A 24930-nucleotide genomic window follows, 5' to 3' on the forward strand; every position below is an offset into this window, starting at 1 on the left:
CCAGACCCCCTGAAACAGAGTTGCTGGTGATCCAACATTCAAAACAGCTTGGACAAAGCAGCCTCGCAGACTACAGCCAGGATTTCTGCGGCTTCTTAGGATCCCCATGACAGCGCCCCCTACCAGCAGAAAGGAGTTTGGAAAGAACGATGCCCAAATCCCCAAATATTGTTTATAAATGTTTGTTTTCATTTAAATGGGGTTAGTTATAAATGGTTAATGACAACAACCAATCTCTTTTTAAAGGTAAAAAGGGAATTATGGTATAGATATGAATACTTTGTTTTGGAATGGATTTTCATTTATTGATACAATTTAAGGAAATATACATATTTCTCCTTTTGTTTAGGTATTGTGTTTATATAGCTCATTTAAAAACGTAATGTATAATGTAGTACAGATTATAGATAGTTACATATGATAGTCAAACCTTAGAGTTAAGTTAGTTAGGTTTTTCAAGATACACAGATAGGCATTCTTCAAACCTTTCAAAGACCTACAGAATATGGGATTTAAAATGGTTTAGGGTTTTCTTGACATGAAGCACAACTGCTCCTGGAAACACCACCTGTGTCAGAAAGGAAGATGGACGTTGAAGAAACACGTATGGAGTTTGCTTCCAATATGGCAAGACTAGCCATTTGGACAAGATACTGCTCTTGTCTGGACTGTTTGACTTTATGCTGTATAAACTGGACATGCAGGACCCACAGGAAAGTGACCGCTGATACAATATGGACATTGCTACAGAGTTCCTGCTTCATGAAAGAGTCTGCCAGACAGTCTGCAGGACACAGAGAAAAATGACTGACAAACTGCCACTACAGATGGACAGTTTAAAGTTTCCTGCTTTGCTGAGGAGTCTGCCAGACACACTACTACAGCCTATGGGCTGAAGATGAAACATTACAGAAGAACTTCAGGTGCGACCAGGTAGCAAGATGTTTCTGTCATTTCTAGAGTTTATATATTATCCTTCTGTGGTCTTTGAAGGAGTTGAAGACAGATAGTTATGGTTATAGATTTCCTTAGTTAGGATTAAAGATAAGTTACATATAAGGCTTTAGACTCACAAAGATAGGATAGATGATAGAATATTTTCTTTAAATCTTGCTAAATGTTAATGAACTAAATATTGTTAATTGTGATTCTTACTTGATAAATGTTGTGTTATATATTTTGCTTTGTTAAGGTTAAAACCCTTCTTTTATTTAGACAGAAAAGAGGAGATGATGGAAGATGTCATTCTGTAAATATGTTTCTCTTATTGGTTAATGAATAAAGCACTGTTGGCCAATAGGAAAGCAAGATAGGCAGGACTAGGAGACAAGGAGGAGAAGTAGTAGGGAAGGGTCAGCATGTAGAGACTGGGGAGAGCAGAATGCTAGCCCTACTCTCCTGTAAGATGAGACCACGTGGAAATATTTAGATGAATAGAGATGGGTTAATAATTAAGACAGAGCTAGCCAATAAGAAACAAGTAACTTAACTGGCCAACAGCATTATATCAAATACAGAGTCTCTGTGTGTTAATTGGAGCTGGCGTGGCAGTGGGTCCAGACCTGCAGAAAAACCTTACTAGTAACATAAATTCTTTAAAAAAAAAAAAAAAAACAAAGGAATAGGTAAAGAAAGAAGGGTGATGGAGGAGGATGATCCAGCAGTGAAAGGTGTTTGCCACTGAGTGAGATGACCTGAGCCTCAGGACTCACATGATGGGAGGGCAGAATGCATTCCTGTAAGTTGTCCTCTTACTTCTAATGCACCGTTGTGACTAGTGTGTACACACGTATACACAAATAAAATCTTTAAAAAGTAAAGAATTTAAGGCTGGAGAGATGTCTCCAAGCTCAAGAGTAGGACCTGAGTTCAAGCCTCAGTACTCACACTGGACATCTCACAACCACCTGTAACTCCAGCTCCAGGGAGACCAGATGCTTTTGACCTCTTCCAGGATATCATAATCCATGTGCACAATCCCACACATATATACACATGCATACATGTACTTAAGATAAATCTTCTTAAAAAGAGATCAGGGGCAGGATGATGCTGGGGGAGGGGTATTGTGCAAGATGTATTTGCCAATGGTAACAGTTACCTCAAAGGGTAGAGACCAGTACCTGTGTTGTCTTCCAAAGGACTGGTTGACTCTGTTATCCTTAATAGGATCGCTGGTTGTGCTCACTGAAGTTGTTAGATGATTTCCACAGCAGCACGACGAAATGCTTACTGTTAACAGGCTGGTGCTCAGCTGAAGGCTGTGACCTCATATGGGGTCATATAACTGACTGTGTGAGTAGTGAAAACTTCAGCAACAGTAAAAGGCTTCTGACTGTAAAACAATAAAAATGACTTCAAAACAAACTTCTACTGGATGAGGTATTTCTAGTGGCATTTACCCATGTTGTAGCCTACAATGTCACTGAAGGCTTGACTCAAACACACAACACAAGTTGCTCTGTGCAAGCCCTCATGATATGCCACATGAACAAAAGGCATGTGAAACGCTTTGATTCACATTGAGGACTGTTGTATGTTACCAACTGCAGGGTTTTTACTGTTCATACAAAGTTTTCTGCTCATAATGTTTTAATCATGGAAGAAAAAGACAGTATTTTTCTATAGTCACTCCTCAGTGTATAAGTATCAAATTAGTGTATCTTTGAATTGTATTAGGTTAGAATGTTTGATTTCTAAGATTGTTGTTTGAATTCCTAACTTAACTGGCATTTTACAAAATGTTACATGAATTTTGGTTTGGGATTAAGATAGCACCTCTAACAATTTTGAAAATGGCCCTGAATATACTTCTGCCATTAGTATTGTGTATTTATGCAAGGTGACATTTTCAGCATTGATTATTAAAAATCAAAATGTCAATCAACTCTGAAAAAAACACTGAAGAGACTCTATTATCTGTGGTGTCAAATATTTGGCCAAGATTTAACATTTATGTAAAAAATAAATAAGTACACTCATCTGCATGAAAGTTAATCAGCTTCTAACTTATATTTATATACATATACACATACATACATACATACATACATACCAGGGCTGGAGAGTTGGTTCAGTGGTTAAGAGCACTGCCTGTTTTTCCAGAGGTCCTGAGTTCAATTCCCATGTCCAGCAACCACCAACCACATGGTGGCTCACAACCATATATAGTGGAATTTTATGCCCTCTTCAGGCATAAAGTTGTTCATGCAGACAGAGCACTCATATACATAAAATAAATCTTTAAAAATTATATATATACACATATCAAAGTTTTTAAAGATGAATTTCTTTCTAGTTTACTATCAGAATGATGTTTGCTTTGTACACCATATATATATATATATCACCATATATATATATATATGCATATATATATATATATATATATATATATATATATATATATATATATATATCTGGAGACACATTAAAAACTTTGAGGGTGAAAAGCGATCATGAGTAGAAAGTTCCAGAAGCCCTGGCCTAGTGGATACAGGACTGATTTTCTATACCAACCCTGCCTTTCTTTGGGTCCCATTGGCACACAGTAGTTTATGATGTCCCATCTCTAAAACAATCCCTGGCCAAGGAAATGAAATGATTGACTTAGAATCTAGTCTTGAGTCTATCCCAAATTTCCCCATAAGCAGGATGCCCTTTCATGAGAAGAGCTGGAGATTTGTGAGTTCAGAGTAAGATCATGGCAGGGGTGGTGGTGGGGTGGGGTGGGGGGTGGCTAGAGAGATGTCTCAGTGGTTAAGAGCATTGTCTGCTCTTCCAGAGGTCCTGAGTTCAATTCCCATGTCCAGCAACCACATGGCGGCTCACAACCATCCGTAATGAGATCTGGTGCCCTCTTCTGGCATGCAGGCATACATATAGACAAAACACTGTATGCACAATAAATATTATAAACCTTTAAAAATTATGGCAGAATGAATTGCAATGGCTGACTATAGCTATGATGAGCTAGAATCAGGTTGGTCTGTCCACAATCTGTGACCATCAGTAGGGCTCAGGTGAGAATCCCGATTGGGATCAGGGCAGTGTGTGTAACCAGGTTTGGGGAACTCTCTTTGCTGGGCATACAAACCAGAGGACCCTCTGCTTTCACAGAATTCTTGAAAGGATGGGAGTCTGTTCTTGGAAATGCCTGTGCTGGGATCCAAAGTTATTTTGGTAGCAGCAGACGTTGTATATTTATGAGCAGGATATGTTTATGAGCTCAAAGATGTTCCTGCATGTCTTTACATCCTGAGCTTGTCACCCATCCACGGCAGAGAAAAACAGGCATTACGTCATTGGGTGGCAAACAGGAAGAAGAATGCACCAGTGGTCACAAGAAGAACCTGGAGGGAGCAGGAAACTGTGAAAATGTCACTGGGTTTGGAGCCCAGGGACTGCTGCTACTAGCCCATTCTTTTTTTTTTTTTGTTTGGCTGATTTTTGTTTTTAAAGTCTCACGCAGTTCAGGCTGGCTGTGGTGGCTTGAATGGGATGGTCCCCCTATGTCTCAGGCGTTTGATTACCTGGCACCTGTTGGTGGCTGATTGCGGGAGAATTAGAAGGTGGGGCCTCACTGGAGGAAGTATGTCACTGGGGGCCATGCTTTCAGGTTTCAAAAGACTTACCCCATTTCCAGTGTTTTCTTTGTCCCTGCTCGCAGTTCAAGGTGTGAGCTCTGGACTTGTGCTTCTTCCTCTGCTGTTCCCACGCCGCCGCCACGGATCCTAACCGTCAAAGTAAACCTTGAACAGACTCTACCGGACCCAGAGCAATGAACTTCCTGTTCCCACTAAGGCTTGCTGAGATACCCCGCCCCTTGGTTGAAAATACAGCCATTTCCCCCCAGTGCCTAACTCAGTCGCCAGTTATCACCCACATTCCGATAGCCAGGGCAAGGCAGTTTGTAGACATAAGTAGAGGGAAGTAGAGATGGCAGACTTGCACGTGGCTCTCTGAAGCTGCGTTTAACCTTCTGTTCACCAAACCTCGGATATAAACTCCAAGGGTCCTCTTCCCTGTTCACTGGTAACTCTTCTCCCACTGTGTCAGACCCAGGGTCTTTCTGCTGCCTCAGAAATCTAACACAAACGCCTTAGGAACCTAGGCCGAGATAAGTTGCCTTTGTTATGGTGTTTTATCACAAATAGAAAAGTAACTAAGACTCTGGCCTCAAATTTTATACTAAGTTAAGGATGACCTTGGATTTCTGATCCTCCTCCCTCTGCTTTCTTCTTTAGGCAGATGCTGGGGATCAAACCTTGAACTTTGTGCCTGCTAGGCAAATGCTCTAGCAACTGAACTACATCCCAATCCCTGGTCTTTTACCATTGTCAGGAGTGATAGAGAGCCTCAGTTGTAAAAATAGGATCTTATGAAGTTAGAGCAAGCTCTGCTCAAAACTGCTATCAGTGGGCCCCACAAAGGACACACACACACACGTATATATGTATATACATATATACATATGTGTATATATATAATTACCCAGCCTTCCTAGGTAAACTCCAAGTGTCCCTTACCCTCTCACAAGTACCTCTTTCCCACAGAAGTGTCAACCCTTTACTGTTTTGAAATAGTCTCTTCTGTTGAGGTCCCTCTGGTCTCTTAGAAATCTAACAAAGAGAATGGATTAGATTCGCCCAAGGTCCTTCAAGATCCACCATTATCGAGATCTGGGTCTGGGGGTGCTGCAGCGTTGGGAGCAACTGGCTTTCAGACTGAGCTGGGCTTCCTGGTGGCATGCGGTCATCAGAAGGAGGCTGTCCCTTGGCGTGTCCTTGGCAGCATCAGCATTTCCCTTGCCTTCTCACTGCAGCCTGCTATTATCTCTCAAGGTCACCTGAGCACTTGGAGCCTGGGAGCTAATTCCTTCCCCCATATCATTCTGTGGGCACAGAGAGTCCTGATGGCAGTGGAGGTACCTCTCCTAGAGGCTAGAATCAGATCAGGGAGTAGTTTGGGTGACTGGGCCCTTTACCAAGGCAGCAGAAACTGAATACTCCCTTCTCTCAGTCATCCTCAGCTCACCATCCCCTGGATCTTCACAGCACATGGGAGAAGGCTACACTAATCAGGGACTCAGAGTCCTTCCCCTGCAGATTCCCCAAGGCAGGACCCAGGAGTCTGCCTCTCCTCTATTCCTCAGCCTCAAAGCTCTTTTGCATCTACTGGTCCCATCAAAGCTCAGAATAGAGTGTAGCAGAGCACACAGAAGGATGGAGCCAAACCACAGTTCCTCTTGGTTCAGTTAAGGCTCTTGCTGCTTTCACTATCTTTGGAGCTTGTTTTCTAGAAGCAGGGCCAGTGTTTTGTGCACAAGTGGTTGGTTAGGGAATACTCCAGAAGACAGCCATAAAGCAGAAGAAGGCAAAGCAGAGGAGGAGGCAGTGAGACAGTGGGGTGGTTTATGGGTCTGCATCCCGAAGAGCCCCCAGGCAGAACAGCCCCTCAGAGCTCCCCCAACCTCCAGAGAGTCAAGGGAGCCTGGCTTCCATGGAGTAAGGCATCAGACACGGGCTGGGGACTGCTGGGGGTAGAAACGCCTATGCATTCTCCTTCCTGTGCCTTTACACATAATTCTAGTAGCTTGGAAAGTCTGGGTAAGCCTGTATAATCTTAGGGGAAGAACTGCCATGGAGCTATGAAGTCAGGCTGAAAGTTTCTCAATGTCACCAAGCATCACCAGAGGCCTGGAGGTCCCCTATCCCTGGTTCTTGTCCTATAGTAGAGGGGAGACTGAATCCGAGAGAGGACACAGAGCAGCAGAGGAAGCTGGGAAAAGCCCAGCATATGGCTACTGTGAGCCCTTCCCTTTCCAGGGTCAGTCCCTATTAAATCTAACTGAGAGTCCCTCAGCTTAGTCCCTCCCTAGGAAACAATCCCACCCCCTGACACAGCCCACTTTCAAATGCCCCAAATAAGCTTTGCTGGGAAGATAGCAAAGGGCTGGAAATGGTGTATGTGTGTGTGTGGGGGGGGTTGGTGGAGGGGAGCTCCTATGTAGCTATGGTGTGAGCATGTGTGCCTCATCTCCCACAGTCCTTATCTCCAGACCCAGCTGCAAACTTGATGTATTTATTTGTTCTGATGTGTGTAAGGGGGTGGGGCTCCATCCAACCCACAAGTCTGCCAGCACTGTGAGAAAGTGACCTTCCTGCAGATGGCTGTCTGCTAGCCAGGTGGGGGCCAGAGGGAGGTAAGGATTGCTATAAATCCCTTCAGCCTGCCACCAAGGGGTAGAGGGTAGAGGGCATTGTCTAGGGGACTTGGAACCACGTAGACTCTAAATGGACGGGAATCAGGAAAGGGGGCAATAAGAAAGGAAGAGAGGGGGTAAGGAGTGGAAAGGGGTGGGGGCAAAAGCCTATTCTGGGAGTCAGCAGCAGGCTTTTCCACTGAGAAGGGAGGTGGGTGCCTCACTGTGTTTGTGCTGCTGATTTGCTCAAGGTTGGCATTTGTTTAATCCTTAGGAGTACTTATTATTATCACCATTAATTCACATACAACAACCATACAGACCATACAGTTTTAGACAATCAGACAAACAAACTCTATTTCATACTGGTCTTACCACACTGGTCTGACTGGCTGGCCTTTTGGACTTTTTTTTTTTTTTTTTGTGGTTAGCTAGCTGGCTTTTGTAATCAGCCTGGCTATCCAGTTGGGGATATTTATAACATGTATGAACTGCATTGTACTCCAGGCAGCTGCTCTTGGAGAGAATTCCTTTGAGCTGAGTTTAAGGAAGTTCCTTGAGCCAAGACTGAAGGAATTTTCTCCCTCATTTGACAACAAACACATTTTGTATGGTTGGGTAGGAACTTCCAAACTTCCTGGTTTTTTGTTTTGTTTTTGGTGTGTGTGTGTGTGTGTGTGTGTGTGTGTGTGATGGAAAGAGTGAGTGGAAATTCTAGACCTCTCCACAGACATCTTCACCCAGGCCCAGTGGGTCTGGAGCTGACATATGGATTCAGTCATAAAAGCAAATGATAATCCCTTCCAGAGCCCCAGGCTCAGCATGGCCTTTGAGTAGGACTTCGGGTTATGCTGAAGGTGAATGTGTCCCAGAGATCTCACACATATTTCCTTTCCTTACTCTCCAGATGTCCCAACCTTCATTCCTAATGTGACCCTCAGGCTGATCTAACCCCACATCTTACCATCTACCCCACAGAAGGCTGGGCAGTCCATGGACACTTCTCAGTTGTGCTTTAATTAGAGATAGACCTCTCCAGAAATTGCACATCCCTAGCTGGGGAGGGAAACTGGTGGACGACCTTACAGAACTTACCATTGTGACTTTGGGCTGTCTAATCAGCTAGCTGCATTCCCTGAGTACAGCTGTATATGAAGAAAATAGTCCTTTTAGAGGTCACAGATCTGAAGAGTTCCAGAGAAGGCACAGCACGTTGCATTGAAACTTCAGTTGGAGTAACATGAAAATAGGACAAAAACTATCTTAAAGATTCCTTAGGGGGGTGGCAGTTGAAACAAAAAGAGATTGAGAGACATTGTCCTTTAAAAAATCTTTAAAAATTAAAATTAGGATAAACTTGAACAGTGGGACCAGAGGGTGGAGGGAGACAGGAGCTTCAGAGGGCCTGTACCCATCACCTGAGATCAGACCATCAGGGAGCCACCCCCAAGCTCCCTGTGCAGTGGAGCAGGGGTGGGGGGTGGGGGAGTGAGGATGTGGGGGGTGGGGGTGGAATTGTTATAAATGGTACTGGCCTAGACATGGGCTCCCTGTGAGGTCAATTCTACTTCTGCAATAGGCAAGAGAGCTGACCTTGAATAAGATATTGGCCTTGCTGTTCCCGGTGTTCACTGGTAAGATGAAGGCAAAGGTATTATGAAATAATGTAGCTGGAAGGAGGCAATGAGGCTACCTGTGTTAATGGCTAAGGCGCGTTTGGCAGGCAATCTCCCTCCTGGTGGGAGATTACTTTCCAGGATGTCCTGGGCTCCAGCCCCTAGTGAGATCTGCATATGCCTCAGTCCCTCCCATGACTGGTGGGAATTGGTCCCATTGGGGTTCAGTGAGCTGCAATAGAGGATCATCTAATCACTTCTAAAAGATGATCCCATAAAGAGATCCAGCATGCACTGGGGTGCTATGTTAGCTGGTGTTTCTCAGGGGGTTCTAGGACTTCTTGGTTGTCAAAGTCACAGACTTGGAGACGAAAAGAGTGATCGGCTCTGCTTCTAACAGGACCCCCAGCCTTCATTTCTAATCTAACCCCACATCTTTCTATCTACCCTCAGCTGGACTGTAAATCAAGACCTCTCCCTTGACAGCTAGCTTAATCCCAGGCCCCCTAACCTGGCTCAGGCCTCATTCTCCCTTAGTATTTATCCTAATTTCATCGATTACCCAACATTTCCCAAACTGAGACTACACGATCCCACATTTACAGGGTTGTTGTGCATGTGTCCCTGCTGGGCTTATAGTTACTTAATATTGAGGGTGAGTAGACCTTTAAAGAATCCCATGTTACTGTCATTCTGAGTGATCTCAGAAATCAGCAATATTAGTAATATCATTTCTGATAGGTGTTCAGGTAAATGTAAAAAGCCCAACATTTGAAAATTGTTATCCATGGGTCAGCTGCCTACAGCTCTTTCCTGTAGTCCCAGAAGAAAACACAGCACCCTACCAAGGGTTGGGATAGTTTACGTCTAGGCTACCTAATAAACCCCAGGACTGCTTTGCACAATGGCCCTCCAAACAGCAACCTCTGGCCAGACACATGGGCTGTGGCGCCCTCTGCTGACAGAATATGACAGTAGCGTGAGCTTGGCTCCTTTTCTACCTGGGCTGGTTCAGTGTCCCGACTGATGTTTAGTGCACCACAGCCAGGGACCCTAGTTGTGCCATTCCCTTAATGGAGAAGAAAGACACAATGTGAACTCAGAGAAGCTGGATAAATCTGGTATGTTGTGGGCAGGGAGACTCACAAGATTTAGGAGACCTGCTGAGAGGGCCTGGCCTGAGGTTAGACTTTGAAGGTGAATGGTGTAGGGTCCAGGGCTGCAAAACAGCAGGCACCTGGGTAGTGCTTGGGTATTATGCAGGTTGGAGAAACATGGTTGGGTCTGGGCTAAAGGACACTTTCAAGGAACATTCACAAGGGCATGAGCTAGCTAGACTTTGGCTTCCAAAAGAGGGGCTAGGGTAGAGATGAGCCAAGTGGCTTCAGGGAGCCTGCTCTCTATTCCTATTGCATGTGTAAGGAACACAGAGCCAACTACTGCTAAGAGTGTAAGGAATACAGAGCCAACTACTGCTCAGAGGCTATTGGCTTCTACAGACTAGGTCTCCTCCCCCAACATACTGTGTATTAGTATTAGTATTTAGCTAAGATTTGCTGTTGGTTTTCTTATAAAGTGGTAACTCTCATCTTATTATTTGTGAACTAAGACTTTAAGTTCAGTAAACTGATCTTCTCACTGAGCCTATCAAAGATCTCATGAAGCAAAAATATAATACACATTATCTCACTTACAAAGGAACTGCCTGGGAATCAGGGAGTGAACAGCCATATCATGGCCACTGGCTACCAAGAACTGAATTCCAGTGTAGCCGAATCTGTAGCCCAATAAGGTCTTGGTGGTTGCTAGTGGTAGTAGGGTAAATCTTGACTGATTTTTTTTTTTAAATAGCATACACAGCATATTTAGACTTTGATTTTTTTTTTTTTTTTTTTTTTTTTTTTTTGCCAAAGGTCAAACTGAGAGACTAAAAGCTCTAGGAGTGGGACTTGGACACCTGCGACAGGAAGTGGTTATAGTGATGATGGTACTGAACAAGCTTGTTGGTGGTGGCACACGCCTTTAATCCCAGCACTCAGGAGGCAGGGACAGGTGAATCTCTGTGAGTTTGAGGCTAGCCTGGTCTACAGAGTGGGTTCCAGGGCAGCCAGGGCTACACCAACCAACCAACCAAACAAACAAACAAAAGCAAATCAAACATACAAACAAAAAAACCAACCAACCAACCAAACAAAAACCCCAAAAACCCATCACATATTTATAGGGCAGGGCTTTCCTTCCTCCCTTTGTCTTAAATCTGAATCAGCTGCAACTAAAGATAGCTGGCCTGGTGGGGCTGGATCTCACGGCCCAGTTTAGTTCAGGGATAGGCTTGGGGCGAGGTATGAGACATGGCCTCAGCACCGCCTTACCTGTATAGCCAGGTTAGGCTCTTTTCCTTTTCCATCCTCAGCCCCACCCAGAACCAGAGCTCTAATGGATTGCTGTCCTAGCTCAGCCTCATCATGGTAGGAATGGGATTCTACAAGATACCTTCAAACACCAGGATGGGTCAGAGGTGTGGGCATGCAGATATCACCCACTTGAAAGTGGAGACCACCAACCTGTCAAGACCAGACCTCTGGGCTATCTGGGAAATTCCCTGGGAGCAGGAAGCAGGGAATGGGTTAGGGTGAGGAGGTGGACAACACCAGCAACAGTTCAGCTAACCATAGAGAACAGCTCACCTTCAAGATGACCACAAGGTTGGGGACCAAAGGCTTGGCATGAGAGCTAGGGTCCAAGGGTGAGGATGTTTCGTATCTGCTGCTCCAGCAAGCTACTGTCTACACTGAGAGCCCAGGGTGATAGAGCTGGCTGGGGACTCTGAGATAATAATGCATGCCAGCCAGCTCATTTCACAGAACACTAGAGCTCTGGCCTTTTCCTAATCGTAGTCAACGTGCACAGCCAGGAGCTTTTTCTACTTCCCTTTGACAGGGAGGTGGTCTGTGACAGCAATGATGGATGCTCGGAACCTGTTAGTGCTGCATGCCCTACTCCAGACAGCCTGGTTCTGGGGACCTCAGTAAGGCCACCTTCCCAAAGCTCTTGATGCAAGTGTCCTAATGGGTGTCCCTTGGAAGGGCTGAGTGCAAGGAGGGTTAGGTGACCTGATGAACAAAGAACAAAGTTAGAAGGGTCAGTATAAACAGGATTATGGATGGAACAACAGCTTCTAGCTCTCTTCTGCTAGAAGGCTCCTTTGGAATGGAAGTGGTTTTTGCTTATTGTTATTTTTTTTTTTTAAAGTTAACACGGTTGGTCTCTGGACAGTGGGAGCTGGGAGAACACAAATTCATGAAGGGCAGGTTGGTTTGAAAGGCACTTTGGGTGCCCAGGGGGCCGCTGGTATAGTGATAAGTATGGTCTTAGAACAGTGGTTCTCAACCTGTGGGTCACGGCCATGGGGAAACATGTGTTTCCGATTGTCTAAGGAACTGAGACCCTGCTCAGCAGTAAGGTTAACAGCTATAGTCGGGGGTTCCTAAGACCACCAGAAATGTGTGTTCTCCAACAGTCACAACCCACAGGTTGAGGACCTCTGCCTGAGTGTGTTTCTCGTGGGAGCTATCAGCAGATCACTTGGGACATTTCTATTGAACGTCAGGGGAGAACTGCAAGGCCACCCATGGTATAGTGGTAGGTGAGGTGACTGGGGCCATATGAGGGCCAATCACAGAGCCCAGAGGCCATGCATTCTTTACTCAAGTCTTCCTGACTCTGGCTTCTAGAGGGAGTGTCCAGGTCTGGGGTGCCTTTGACATCTGCTGCAGGAATTTTAGAGGAAGAGTGTTTGGTCCCAGATAAAGGGCACCTATTCAAAACTAAAGGACAGTTCTGTATTGGAGACCAGGACCTGGGAATGTGGTGAAGGGTGAGGCCTGGCTCAGGGATGCCCCTCCCTCTGTGGTCACTAGCTAAGCCAGGCATCCCTTCCTGTCAGCTCTGTTTGGTGACCTTTTTGGCCAAGCTCTGGCCAGAGAGAGTAGAGCTGCCTTCTGACCTGGCTGGGGCACACTCTTCCGACAGTCCTTCCATGTAGGTGCTCAGAGCCTGAAGGTATTGAGCAAGCTGGGTGGAAGCTGATGAGGAGGAGGTCTGTGGGCTCAGATAGCGGCCATACCTCTTCAAGCCCTCTTGCTGGCTGCTGCGGTATGCAGTCAGCAATTCTAGGAAGCTCACATTGTGGAGGGCCAAGAGGCGGGCCTCAGCCAGGGGCAGGACGCTAGCCTGAACTAGGGGCTGCAGGGAAGCAAAGCACTGCAAGCTACTGAAAGGGTAGACGTGCTCCACCAGCTGAGGCCCTGGACAGACCTCTAGAAGGGAGCACAAGTCTCGCATGGCCCGCACAGCAGCCAGGGCACTCCGTTCACTCATGTTTCTCGCCAGGTAGGTCTTGGCAAGGTTCCTGAGTTTGAAGCTGCTGGCACCAGGTATGCGTTCCTGGATGAGAGGCAACACAGCCAAGAAGCCTGAGATGGCGTCTTGGAATTCCCACAGCTTGTTAATATCATCCAGGGCCTTGAAGAAGACAGGGAGTCCAGGCCCCCACAGCTTAGAACAGGCCAAGATGGGACGGTGCGTGGTGGTGAGGAAGTTGAGGAAGTGTTGCAGTCCAACCTCCAGGGAGACTGCCTTAGAGTAGACGCCAAAGGCCTCGGGCTCGATGAGTACTCGGAACTTGCTTTCCTGGTTCACAGCTGCCAGTTGGCTAATTTTCTGGGCTAGGCAGGAAAGAAGGGCAGGGTGAGGTTCTGGGGTTTAGGAGGCACTGGGGTGGGTGCAAGGGGGTCTGGCTGCCGACCCACTATTTAGAGAGCCCACTTTGAGGCCTGCTGGCAGGAATCAAATAGTTCTTGAACCGCTGTAGTTCTTGCCTGGCTCTGATGGGAGGGGTCGGGGGCTCACCTGGCGGGAAGATGGTTTTTCCTATCCCTCCTGCCCTAGAGTTTGCCCAATCCTAAGAACTCTGTCCCTTTTGTATTTTCTCAGCCTTCTCCTCCACCAGAGGCCTCAGAGGGTCTCTTCTGGGCCTTCTATAATCCTACTCCTACCTCCAACCCCATCAGTCTCAGCTGGATCAGAGCCCAGGACTGAAGACAGCAGAAATGGCCTGTGTACCCCCTAAAAGCATGGCCCAGAGTCTCCCCCTGCAGCCTACAGATGGCTTTTTTTTTTTTTTTTTTTTTTGTGCTATGCAAATACCTGATGCTTCTGGCTGGTAGACTAGCCATAGTGGCAGGGCCCACAACTGTTAGCCAGGGCAAAGGGTCAGAGCTGAGTCGGCCAAGGCCAGGATGACAGAGAGGAAGTTAAGGGGTTCCCTGTGACCTAGGTTCTTCAGGCCTCCCTGTGTATCCATTTGTGGGCTGGGCCCTGTTTGGGGAAGTGTGTGATCATTGCAAAAGGTCAAGTATGGATTACTTGTCAGCAATGAGCTCACACACTGTTCCCAGCCTCTCTGTAAAAAGAAGGTCTTATCAGAAGTGAACCTATGGCATTACATGTCTCCCTCCCATCCCCAGGTTCCACTTCAGGCAAACATGGCAACATCAGGCATCCTAGGTTGGGTCAGAGTCCTCTGTCCACCTGGCTGCCATGGCCTGCGAATGCTAAGGGCTGGCTGGAGCCTTCCAGGTGTTTCTACCTGCACTTTTCTTGAGGACTCAGAGACTAAGATAAAAAAGAGATGGTGTAGCTCTTGGGGAACCCACTTTCACTGTCAATCTTGAGGTCAAAGAAAACCAGGGGCCTGTCTTCTGCTTGGGGGTCAGCGAGGCTCTCGTCCGATGCCTTGAGGAAGTTGGGGCCCTCCAGCTGGAGGTCACTGGACTCACTGCTGCTATCTTCCAGCTCGTGGGAGGACTGCAACACAAAAGAGCCAACAGGTCAGGAGTTCAGAGGCCTGAAGGACCAGGCAAGATGGCTCTGCTTTCTAGAGCAAGTGTGCACACATACAGGAAGATGCAGGAATGTTACCAAGGTGGTTACCAAGAAGGGATGCACAAATGCGTGTGCAGGTATGAACTGGGTCACACACCTTAGGAAGGGAGGTATGAAAGGGTATGACCACACAGGTGAGCATGAGTATGCACAGATATGCATGTGGGATGCATGCGTGAGGGATATGAATCTATGGACAGTGCTGGCACAAGTATGTGAACGTGTGAGATGGGATGGGATGGAGCTAGTTGTGCCTACTTGCAGAGGCTCGGGGAAGGGCCAACGGCTCGGTGTGCAAGGACTGAGATATCTGCTCCTAATGTCACCTCACTGAGCAGACTCAGAAGAAACAAATGGCACAGATGGGAACGAGACAGGAGCCTCATTCACAACCCCAGGCGATTCTTTGGAAGGGGGCAGGAGCCTGGCTTTCCTAGCCCTCAAAACAGACTGACCCATGGTGTCTTTCAGTTTAGGGAAGGGAAGGGCACTTGGCCTCTTGAAGTCCACATCTAGATGCTCATGCATTCCCTGGCTAGGAGAGGCTCTGGAGGAGCAGCTTGGAGCCTCAGATCCTGAAGACTTCAACTCTCCAAATCCATAACTCACTGCACTGAGGAGTTTTGGAGCTCAAGGACCCACCCCAGGCCTGCAAAGAGGCTCAGCTCTCCAGTGCAGGGGCAAGGTTGTCCTGGCTGGAACACCATTTCAAAGGCCCTAGGCCTCAAGGATGGGAAGGTCTCTCTTTACCTCTGATATTTTCTCAAGGAGCTGGAGCTACAGACAGGTTAGAGTGTCTGAGGATAATATACAAAGTCACTTAACAGCACAGCCTGTGGATGTCCTATGACTGTCACTTTGGACATTAGACAGGACCAAATGGGACACATGAGGAACTTCTGGGACAGAGCCCAGATAAGGAAGGCCCTGGGTCTGTCTTCTCACAGACTGCTCTGGTAGTCAATGAAGTTACCACCTGCAGCTGAGGTCTCTATTCGCTGTGGCCTCTGGCTAATGCCTCTGGCTTGAGAGAAAGCATAGCTATTGTCCTGGTTGTTGTTTTGTTAACTTGACACACGTGAGAGGTATCAGAGAAGAGGGAACTACAATTCGGGAAATGCCTCCATAAGACCGAGTTTAGGCAACCTATGGGGCATTTTCTTAGTGGTTGATGTGGGAGGGCAAAGCCCATTGTGGGTGGTGCCACCCCTTAGGCAGGTGGTCATGGGGCATATAAGAAAGCAGACTGAGCAAGTCAAGTGGAGTAAGCCAGTAAGCAGTGCTCCTCCTTGGGTTCCGCATCAGTTCCTGCCTTGAGTTCCTGCCCTGACTTCCCTGGATGACAGACTACAAGCTATAGCCTGAAATAAACCCTTTCCTGCGCTTTTAGTCATGGTGTTTATCACCCAGCCTTCCCAAACACTTGCTTTCCACAAACATTCAGCCAAGAGAAGTCATATTGCTCACTAGAAAGCTAACTAGAGCTGGGATTTCCTAAAGGAGGCTGCTTTTCACTCAACTTACATTTTGTGGTCCTGCGTTAAGCACCCCAACTCTTCCCAGCCTACCTTACACCCAGGGACCCCACATTGCTTGCCTTCCCTGTGAGGACCTTTCTGGAGGTGTCCTCTGAGTTGCTAGCTGAGCCACCCTGGACGTACCCTTCCCTAATCTGGGAATGTTCACTCTTGCCAGCTGTGGAAGAGCTGGCTCAATAGTCCAGTTGATTCTGCAGCCACTGACGCGACACATGGGCTTCATCTTCCTTGGCCTTCTTCTAGCTTCAAATGTTACTTCAAAAGCCCCTTTGTGGCCCTAGGCGCTCCCACCCGACTCTGGGCAATGACTTCCATCTCCTTTTGGTGATGTCCCTTTATGCCTCAAAGGCAATCTTCCAGAGCAGGACACCTGGAGTGCCACACAGCTGGACTTTTTGGTTCGTGCCTTCATCTTCACACCACATGGCAGGAAGCCTCATTTCTATTTCTAAGTCTGCCTTCTCTGAGGGAACCTGTGGGTGTCTCAATAACAAGATGCCTCCTACCCTTCCTCTGTGCTGTGACTGGAGGAAAGGATGGGCCTGTCTTTTAGCCTGGGCACAGCCCTTCCTCCCCCCATCTCTGAGAACGGCCATGCACTGTGGCAGAGGCTGGTCTCTCTGGAACACTGTACTTAAGATAGGCAGCTGTAAACTCCTTATTCGCCCCCAACCAGCCTGGAAGGAGTGCACCATTTAAGCAAGACATTTCTGAAGGGGAGAGCACACAGAGCATCTGGCCCCAGAATCTTTTCCTCCTGGCTCAGCAAGGGAGCCTCTGGTCACATCTGCAGCCCTCACTCCTCCATTTTATTCTAAAAACCAGAAAAGGGTGTGAAGCAGGACAGGGGGAGGCAGACAGACAGAGAGGAGCTGGTGGGGGAAGGAACGTGGAGGAGGAAGGGAACAGGGCTGGGAAAAGAGAGGTTGGCCTAGGAGTGAGAACAGCAAAGGAAAGGGCAAAATACTTCAAGAGACCGTGGAGTGGTGATAAGAACCCAAGGGGTGGGCTGGGGGAACCAGAGTGTCACTGTGGGTTGTAAGCTCTCTTTCCTTCCCCGTTCCCAGACAGAGGCAAGAGCCAGCCTTTCTTGTCCCTCCTGTATCACATCCTCTGTGTAAATGTCACTTTCTTTAAAACAAATGAACATCCCTATAACATAGATGTCCAACTAAATCCAACCAATTCAGTGTTGCTTGATTTTGGCCAGGCTTGAGTGGCGTAAAAAGCTCTGGAAGTCTAGGCTGCACATGGGACAATTCAATTAGAATCCGAGGGAGTGGGACCCAGCAATCTGTAATTGTTCAAACTCCTCAGTGCAAAGCCAGGCTTGAGAAACCTGGGTCTTCAGAGGGGTTCATTCTATGCTTGATCATCAGCTGAACAGACACGAGCCAAATCCTTTAGGAAGCTGGCATCCAGCTTGAAGGAACCATCTTAGTACCTTCCATCAATGCCTAGTGAGAGTTGTGACCCTTAAGAACGTTCTCAGCACTCAAGCTTCAGCTAAAGCTGGCCTCAGTTTAGCAAGACACATGCATCTCTAGGGTTAACAGACACAAACTCCTAGCTCTTGTAGTCTTGAAGGCCTTAGAGATGCAACAAAGATATTAGAAAATCAGGCCATCTGATTGGCTGCTATAATTCTTCTGCCTGCTGCTCTAGCCCTTCTGCAGGCAGCTCTGCTCTTAGGCAGACAGGGCCTACCTTCTCAACCAAGCACCCGACTCACATTCTCTGATATGCACACTCAGCGGTGTCATGATTACATCTCTGCTCCAGCGGCTGCCCACGGGCCTCCCTTTCTCTGTCAGTCATCATTGCTAGGTCTATCACAGGCTGCCCTCTTAGCTAGGCTCCTTCCTGCTTGGTCCTTCTGTTGCCAAGGTGTCTGATCATCTGTCACAAATATGGGTCAGAGCACCTAACTCTTCTGCTGTGGCCCAGGTTAGGTGCAGGGCTTCCCCATCCTTCCAGGGTTTAAGCAACTGTCCTCATCTCATGGACTCTGCAAGAGATGAGGACTTGCCTTCTGCTCTAAATCTGTGACCTTGCTGAAAGGGCGAGCTCTTCCAATGCGTTTCTCCTTGCTCAGTCTCTCTCTACAGACAGAGCTGCAGACCAGGCTGGGGCCTACACCCACTGGCTTACTAGGAAAAGTTGGCACCCAAGTAGGCCAATACTACACTGCAAGGCAGAACAAAGGCCCCACAGCAAGGATATGTGGCTAGATAGCCTGCAGCACCATCCCCTCCTCCAAACTGCAAAGTAGTGCCTCAGAGGTTTGGGAGTGAAATGCATGAGAGGATCTAGTTTATTTCTTAAGTTTGGGACTCTTGTAATGGTCACTTTTTACATATATATATACACAAACGCAGTGGACTCTTTGCTTCTGCTTGCCAGGCTCACCCTGCACAGTGAGCAATGCCCTCTAGCTGATCACCTCTTCCTAATCTGAAATGTGTCTCCCTTCTCCCTTGGTGACCCTGATACTCCCAAAGATGGTAAACTTAGAGCCTCTCTTCCTTTTCTACCTGCTGCTTATGGTGTCTCCTGAGCTCAACCCTGCACAATGTCCAGGGGAACTGCTGGAATGCTTTTCTCCACCATTACTTCCTAGGTCCCCACCTCCATCCACAGGCAGTAGCCTGAACTTTCTCAAAGATGATGAGCTAGAAAGAAATGTCCAGGTGACAGAAGAATATAAGCCACGGGAAGGCAAGGATCAAATTTTGGCTGGAGGGGAGAAATATCTAAAAGGGGTCTCCTGGGCTCTCAGCTTGTGTACTTAGGCAGACAGTAGAGTGATAATTCGAGAGGAGAGAAAGAGTGGGTAAGGTACATGCAGGGCATCCAGGCAGATCTGTTGGAAGGTCCTGACATGCTGGTCTCGCAGGCAGAAGCAAGTGTGGGCACCAGCTCTCCCTGGGCAACAACTAGTCAGAGTGGGCTGCAGAGTATAGGGAAAAGAGGCCCGAGCCAATGCCCCAATGCCAATCTTTACAAGAGCAGGGAGACCTGGAATGGAGCACTTAGAGATGAACGGAGAAAACAGACTTCTGTGAAGAGGTCAACCCAGTCAAGAATGCTATGGACTACCTAGGACCACTGTGCTGAGAGGTCTGGAGAGTCCCTGGCGCTGACAGGCAGAGTCTGCAGACATGGTGGGGAGGAGCAGAAAGTGAGATGAGGAGCGATGAGAAGCACAGACCAACCGAGAAGCAGGGAGTGGGCAGAGACTGACAAGGGGCAGCGGATGAATCAGAAGTCACAGGCAGATGAGCATGAGATAGAGTGAGGCTTCCCACAGGGCAGGGGCTGGGCCAGGACACAGGCGTGGGTCTTAGAGGCAGGCATTTCCAGGCAGACGGGGCAGATGAAGGGAAGTGACAGTAACAGGCAAATCTGTAATTAGGTAGCAGATGCCCATGATCCCCACACTGTCAAAGGGGTTTCTGTTTCCTCCCAGGTTCAAAAGGTACAGTCATCAAGTAAGAGTAAGGACGACGGGAATGAAGCCCAGGGAAGTGTCCCTGGGAAGGCCTTTGCTCTTTGCCTTCCTGTATTGCTTTTCTCCAGCTTGTCTCCAGGGGGCAGCAGAGAGTCAACAGGGCCCTGAATCTTTCTGTGGTTCTTTCTGCCAGATGAGGTAATGACTGAAACACCTCAGCTGGAGGGAAGTGATGGTAGGTCTGAGGGCTGGAGGAACAAAAGGCTGTGGTCTGAGTCACAGCAGTCCATTTAGAGATGGTGTCAAGGAACGCAGTGTGGCCATATCACTGCTTGGCAGCCGAAGCCACAGGTTGCAGAGCCTTCAGACATCAGGGAGCATAGGACAGATAGTGGGTACTGAAATCAACAGGAAGAAAACAAGACATGAGGGGGAAAGGAAATTGAGGGGGCAGATGGCCCTATCTTCCCTCCATGAGAAGGCAGGTGGGCAGGGGTATGAGAGACAAACTGGGGAGATAAGGTTAGTTACAACCTAAGAGCTGGACCTCAAAGCCACCAGGTAATATCAATGCTGTACAGGCATGTCCTGCTTCCCATTTTGGATGCTCATAAGTGTGGAGGGAGACAGCCATTGTCTCCCTCAGAGGAGAGCTAAGTTCTGTGCAGGAAAAAGGCAAACACCACCACAAGGAAGATTCTACACAGGATCTGATGGCTGTAGAAAAATGGTTCACAAAGGAGACCATTCAACAAGTATTTATTGAGCAGTCATACCTGCCAGGCCTTGGGATGGAGAGTCTGTATTCATGGACGGAGATGTGGGATGGGATGAGAAGCAGCCATGGAGGAGGGAAGAACTCAGGTTCTCAGAGGCACATCTGATAGAGGGCCTAGGCCTGGACTGGTAGGGATGGGGCCTCTTGGGTGGGCTGGGTGGTAGTAATGAAATTTCAAAGACTTAAAGATAGGCCTTGAACTTGGGGATTCTCCATGGGGGCTTTGTTAGAATCTCTGAGGAGATGTGCTACCTGTGCAGCACCCTTGGAAGAAGCATTAGGCTGAGAAGCCATGAAGAGCAAGGGAGAAAAAGTTAAGTTGCAAAGCCATTGGTTAAAATAGGGGAAATACCCAGGAGAGCCCTGAAGGCTCTGCACATTCTGCAGAGTGTATGGAGGCATCAGCGGGGTGCCCGGGGAGCCCTATGGTGGCAGGGGTGGTGGCCTGAGCTACAAGAAGAGGCCTGTGTCAGGGTATAATATCCCTGGGGGTATAGATCACCAAGGATGTGATGTAGGCAGGTGGCTCTCCTTGCTTTGTTTGAGAAATGCAGATCTGATAGAGGGCAGCGGCACACTTCTGGCAACTGGTAGGCTGGCCGGAAGACTCGGAGTCAGAACCGGCAGCTTTCTCAGTGGGATGATGGGAAGACCGAGCTGGTGGCTGGCAGGCACCTTGAGGTAGACTGCAGGCCCTGTTGGAGTGGGAGGTCCAATGTGGATGGGAGGCTCTTTGGGTGTCAGTAGGGAGAAGTGGGTTGGTGAAGAGGGTGTGTAGTGGTATCCAGTTCTGAATGTTTTCCAATGCGGCATCTCAGACTGTGGGCAGGAAAAAACTCTGTTGTCCCTGAACACTTAACAGCCTGGTCTCTAAGAGTCATCACAAGATGCCTTTAAGGAAGTTTTCTAATATGAAGTAAAATCTTGCACGTGCTCCTGTGGTGGTTTGAATGAGAATGTTCCCCATAAGCTCAGATGTGTGAACACTCGGACCCCGGGTGGAGCAATTGTATGGGGAGGATTAGGAGGCGTGGCCTTGTTGGAGTAGGCATGTCACTGGGAGTAGGCTTTGAGGTTTCAAAAGCCCGTGTTATTCCCAGCTGGCAGCTCTCTTTGTAACTTGTGCTTATGGATCAGATGTGCCTGGCTGCGGCCATTCTCCCTGCCATGATGGTCATGGAATTACCTTCCAAAACTATAAATCTCAATAACCTCTTTCTACTATAAGATGCCTTTGTCATGGGGTCATAGAAAAGTAAAGAAGACATCCTCTGTCCATTATTTGTTACCCATGGACACCACTATCCATTACTAACCTTTATTAACTGATGTTGTTGTTTTATTTGTTTGTTTGTTTTTCAGACAGGATCTCTCTACATAGCATTGGCTGCCCTGGAACTCATTATGTAGATCAGACCAGCCTTGAACTCACAGGGATCTATACCTGCCTCTGCCTCCCAAGTGCTGGGATTAAAGGCGTGAACCACTATGCCTGGCTCATTGATTAACAAAGGAATGAACTCTTGTCCAGCTCTCATCATGGAGAACTCAGCTGATAGAAAATATATAAAGAAGCTCTAGAGAAAGGCTTCGGATATTCCAGAGGGCAGCCAGTTCCTAGAGGAAGCAGTCTAGCAAGTATTTCAGAGGTACTTGCCTAATGCCACCAGAGGGCTAGGGTGCAATAAGCATGCAGCTGGTACTAGCAGACTTCCCTTGGTATAGTTTAGGCTTTTATTGCCTTGCTGGAAAATTTCCCAGGAGCCACATGAGCCTGAAAGTTGCCTGCTGTGGCTGCAGCCTTTGGCACCTTAAATGAGAGGAGACAGGAGTCCTAGACTGGACTCCAAGTTACTCACCAGATTCTCAGTATCTGATTCTTCCGAGCTGCTGATCACCACAATTCGCTCTTCTGAAATGGAGAAGGGGTGGTGGCATTAAGTCCTTCCTGAAATGTCCACTGGCTGACGTGAGAGGTGGCCACCCAAGAGAGTCCTTGTAAGCCAATGGGCTGGGGGTGACAGATGCCCTGTCCTGTGTGCATCAGGAGGAGATGGAGTATATTTATCGCTAAGGCACAGTGTTTGGCACTGGCAGAGTTTGGAGGGAAGGAGTCAGAACTAGGGCATAGCCCCTCAGGTGTCCCACACTGAAATCACAGCAAGGTACAGTATAAACAACCTCTACCATACTCAATGGCAGCTCAGAGCAATGTGTGCCTGGAAATCCTGGTGGCTTTGAGTGCCCAGGTGGGATCAGAATGTGGGGTGGGGGCTGAAGGTGTTCCAGATATCTGAGGACAGCATGAGGGTCTTACCCAAGTACCAGCCTGCTTGATCTCTCTACCTGCTTTTCCTGTGTCACTGGTAACATGATTGTCGGTGAGCAGGAGGGTTTCTTCTTCTAGAACGGGGCTCTCAGGGTTGGAAAGCTCATCCAGATGGTGAGGTGAGATGGCCTTGGAAGTGCTGGGTCTGGGCTGCTCAGGGGAGCTATTGGTCAACCTGTCCTCATCCTCCTCTGTGGACTCCATCTTGATGATCTTCCTGGAGCAATTGGTGTGGCAGCACTTTCTCTTCCTGGGGGTGACTGTCTGAGAGGCTTCCTGCACAGTGGAGAGTTACAGGTGATTCACATGTATCCAGTATTGCTGGGCTAGGGATCCTGAGCTGAGTGCCGGGGGTTTGTGCTATGATTTTGTTCCTGTTCCTTTGGCCATACTGAGCATATCTCTGCAAACAGGAAACTCTTGCGTTGCCATGCACATTGGTCATAGTCACTGACCAATGATCTCTGTTGGCCTCACGGCTTTGGCTGTCATCATCCCAGCTGTGCTGAGAATGGCTCAAGCTTATTGGGAGGGGGGCATCCCAGAGCAATGGAGAATGTGGGGTACACACTGAGCAAATAAAGACCTTAGGAAGGTAAAGATTCTCATCTGGCTGCATCTCACTGTTGGCTGGAGTCTGAGTCTTTCAGATCAGCCAAGGATGATAGGGGGACTTACCTCTCTATAGGTAGGGCCTTTCATAGAGAAGGCATACACCGGCACAGGGTGTGCTCCAGGCACTGATTGTACCACAGCCACAGGGTGGGTCTTAGACATATTCAGGACCTGGGCCTGCTCCCTCTGCATTTCATTGGGCTGTAAAATCAGGTAACAAGAAGTCAGAAATGGCCAGGGACCCTGGGCCAAACAACCTGCCTCAGTTGAAAGCTTCTTGGTCTCAATTGAAGAGCTCACTGGGATATAAGTAGCCCTTCTAGAACCTTCCTTGATGACTCCTTCTGACCTTAGGTTGCTGGTACCCAGGCCCACATCAATTTCTTGGCAGGTTAGGAAGATACCTCAGGGACCACAGGACAACCCCTCAAGACATGCCTGACAACTAGTCTAGCTTGCATGCCTCTACAGACAAGCTGCTTGCTTTGAGAGTAGTACCTCCCTCAGCAGCAGTGAGAAAATCCAAGCCCAGCCTCCCACGAGCTTGCCTCAACCCCCTCCCCCCAAGTCTTTTAACTCTGTCCAACAGCAGCTACACATTGGGATTACTTAAAGCTCACTGGGCCTCAGTCTCCTTCCCCAAAATGGGATGGTAACATTTGCTTCATACGCTGATATGGATGAAGTATGCCAAACACCTTCAATATATCTAAAAGAGTATGTAGTACATACAGGGTTCCATTAGTGGGGGTGATGAGGATGGCTAATGAATATCACACTGTTTTGTTACTATTCCAGGTCAGACTTGGTGCTCAGTGTTTTGAGTATCTATTATTAAAATGGAAGCAGGGGCAGTTTCTCAAAAAGTGAAAAAGGAGCTGAAGAGATGGCTTGGAGGTTAAGAGCATTGGCTGCTCTTGCAAAGGACCCGGGTTCAGTTCCCAGCACCCACATGGCAGCTCACACCCATCTGTAACCCCACTTTTGGGAGATCTGACACCCTCTTCTGGCCTCTGTAGGCACTGCGCACATATGGTACACTTACCTGCAGGCAAAACACTTGTATACATAAAATAAAATGACCACATGACTTACCAATTCTACTCCTAGGTACTATCCCCAAAATACTAAAGGTAGATGTTCAAATGCAAACTTATACATGGGGCTGGGAAGGCAGTTCAATGGTAAAGCAACTGCCTACCATGTATCAAGCCCCAAATTGGATCCCCAGAACAGGAGCAAAAAGTTTAAACATCTTATCTTTGTCTGTCTAGCTCTGCAATTGCTGGCTGTCATTCTACTTAGGCCAGGAACTCCCTGTAGACAAGGCTGGGTACCTCTGCTTCTGTTCCCTCAACATCCACTCACCAGCATTAAAGAAGGAAAAGACACTAAGAGGGGAAAGTCACAAGTGATTTATAGTTGTCTTAGAACAGCAGCTCTCAACATGTGG

General features: G+C 47.7%; 1 protein-coding gene across 2 annotated transcripts in view; it reads right to left on the reverse strand.

Moving 5' to 3' along the window:
• Positions 1 to 12037: 12037 nt before the first annotated feature.
• Pml (PML nuclear body scaffold) overlaps positions 12038 to 24930 on the reverse strand; it is a 32701-nt gene continuing 19808 nt past the window's right edge. The window contains exons 5-9 of one of the 2 annotated variants that reach the window (XM_051197612.1): positions 23541 to 23678; positions 22880 to 23138; positions 22393 to 22445; positions 14538 to 14688; positions 12038 to 13547 (exon numbers count right to left, since the gene is read on the reverse strand). In XM_051197612.1, the coding sequence (XP_051053569.1) occupies positions 12763 to 13547; positions 14538 to 14688; positions 22393 to 22445; positions 22880 to 23138; positions 23541 to 23678 (1386 nt within the window). In that variant the 3' untranslated portion in view covers positions 12038 to 12762. The remainder of the gene's footprint in view (positions 13548 to 14537; positions 14689 to 22392; positions 22446 to 22879; positions 23139 to 23540; positions 23679 to 24930) is intronic. The other variant, XM_051197613.1, reaches the window with a different exon arrangement.

The sequence above is a fragment of the Phodopus roborovskii genome, unplaced genomic scaffold (genome assembly GCF_943737965.1).
Source record: "Phodopus roborovskii unplaced genomic scaffold, PHOROB, whole genome shotgun sequence".
Taxonomy (NCBI): domain Eukaryota; kingdom Metazoa; phylum Chordata; class Mammalia; order Rodentia; family Cricetidae; genus Phodopus; species Phodopus roborovskii.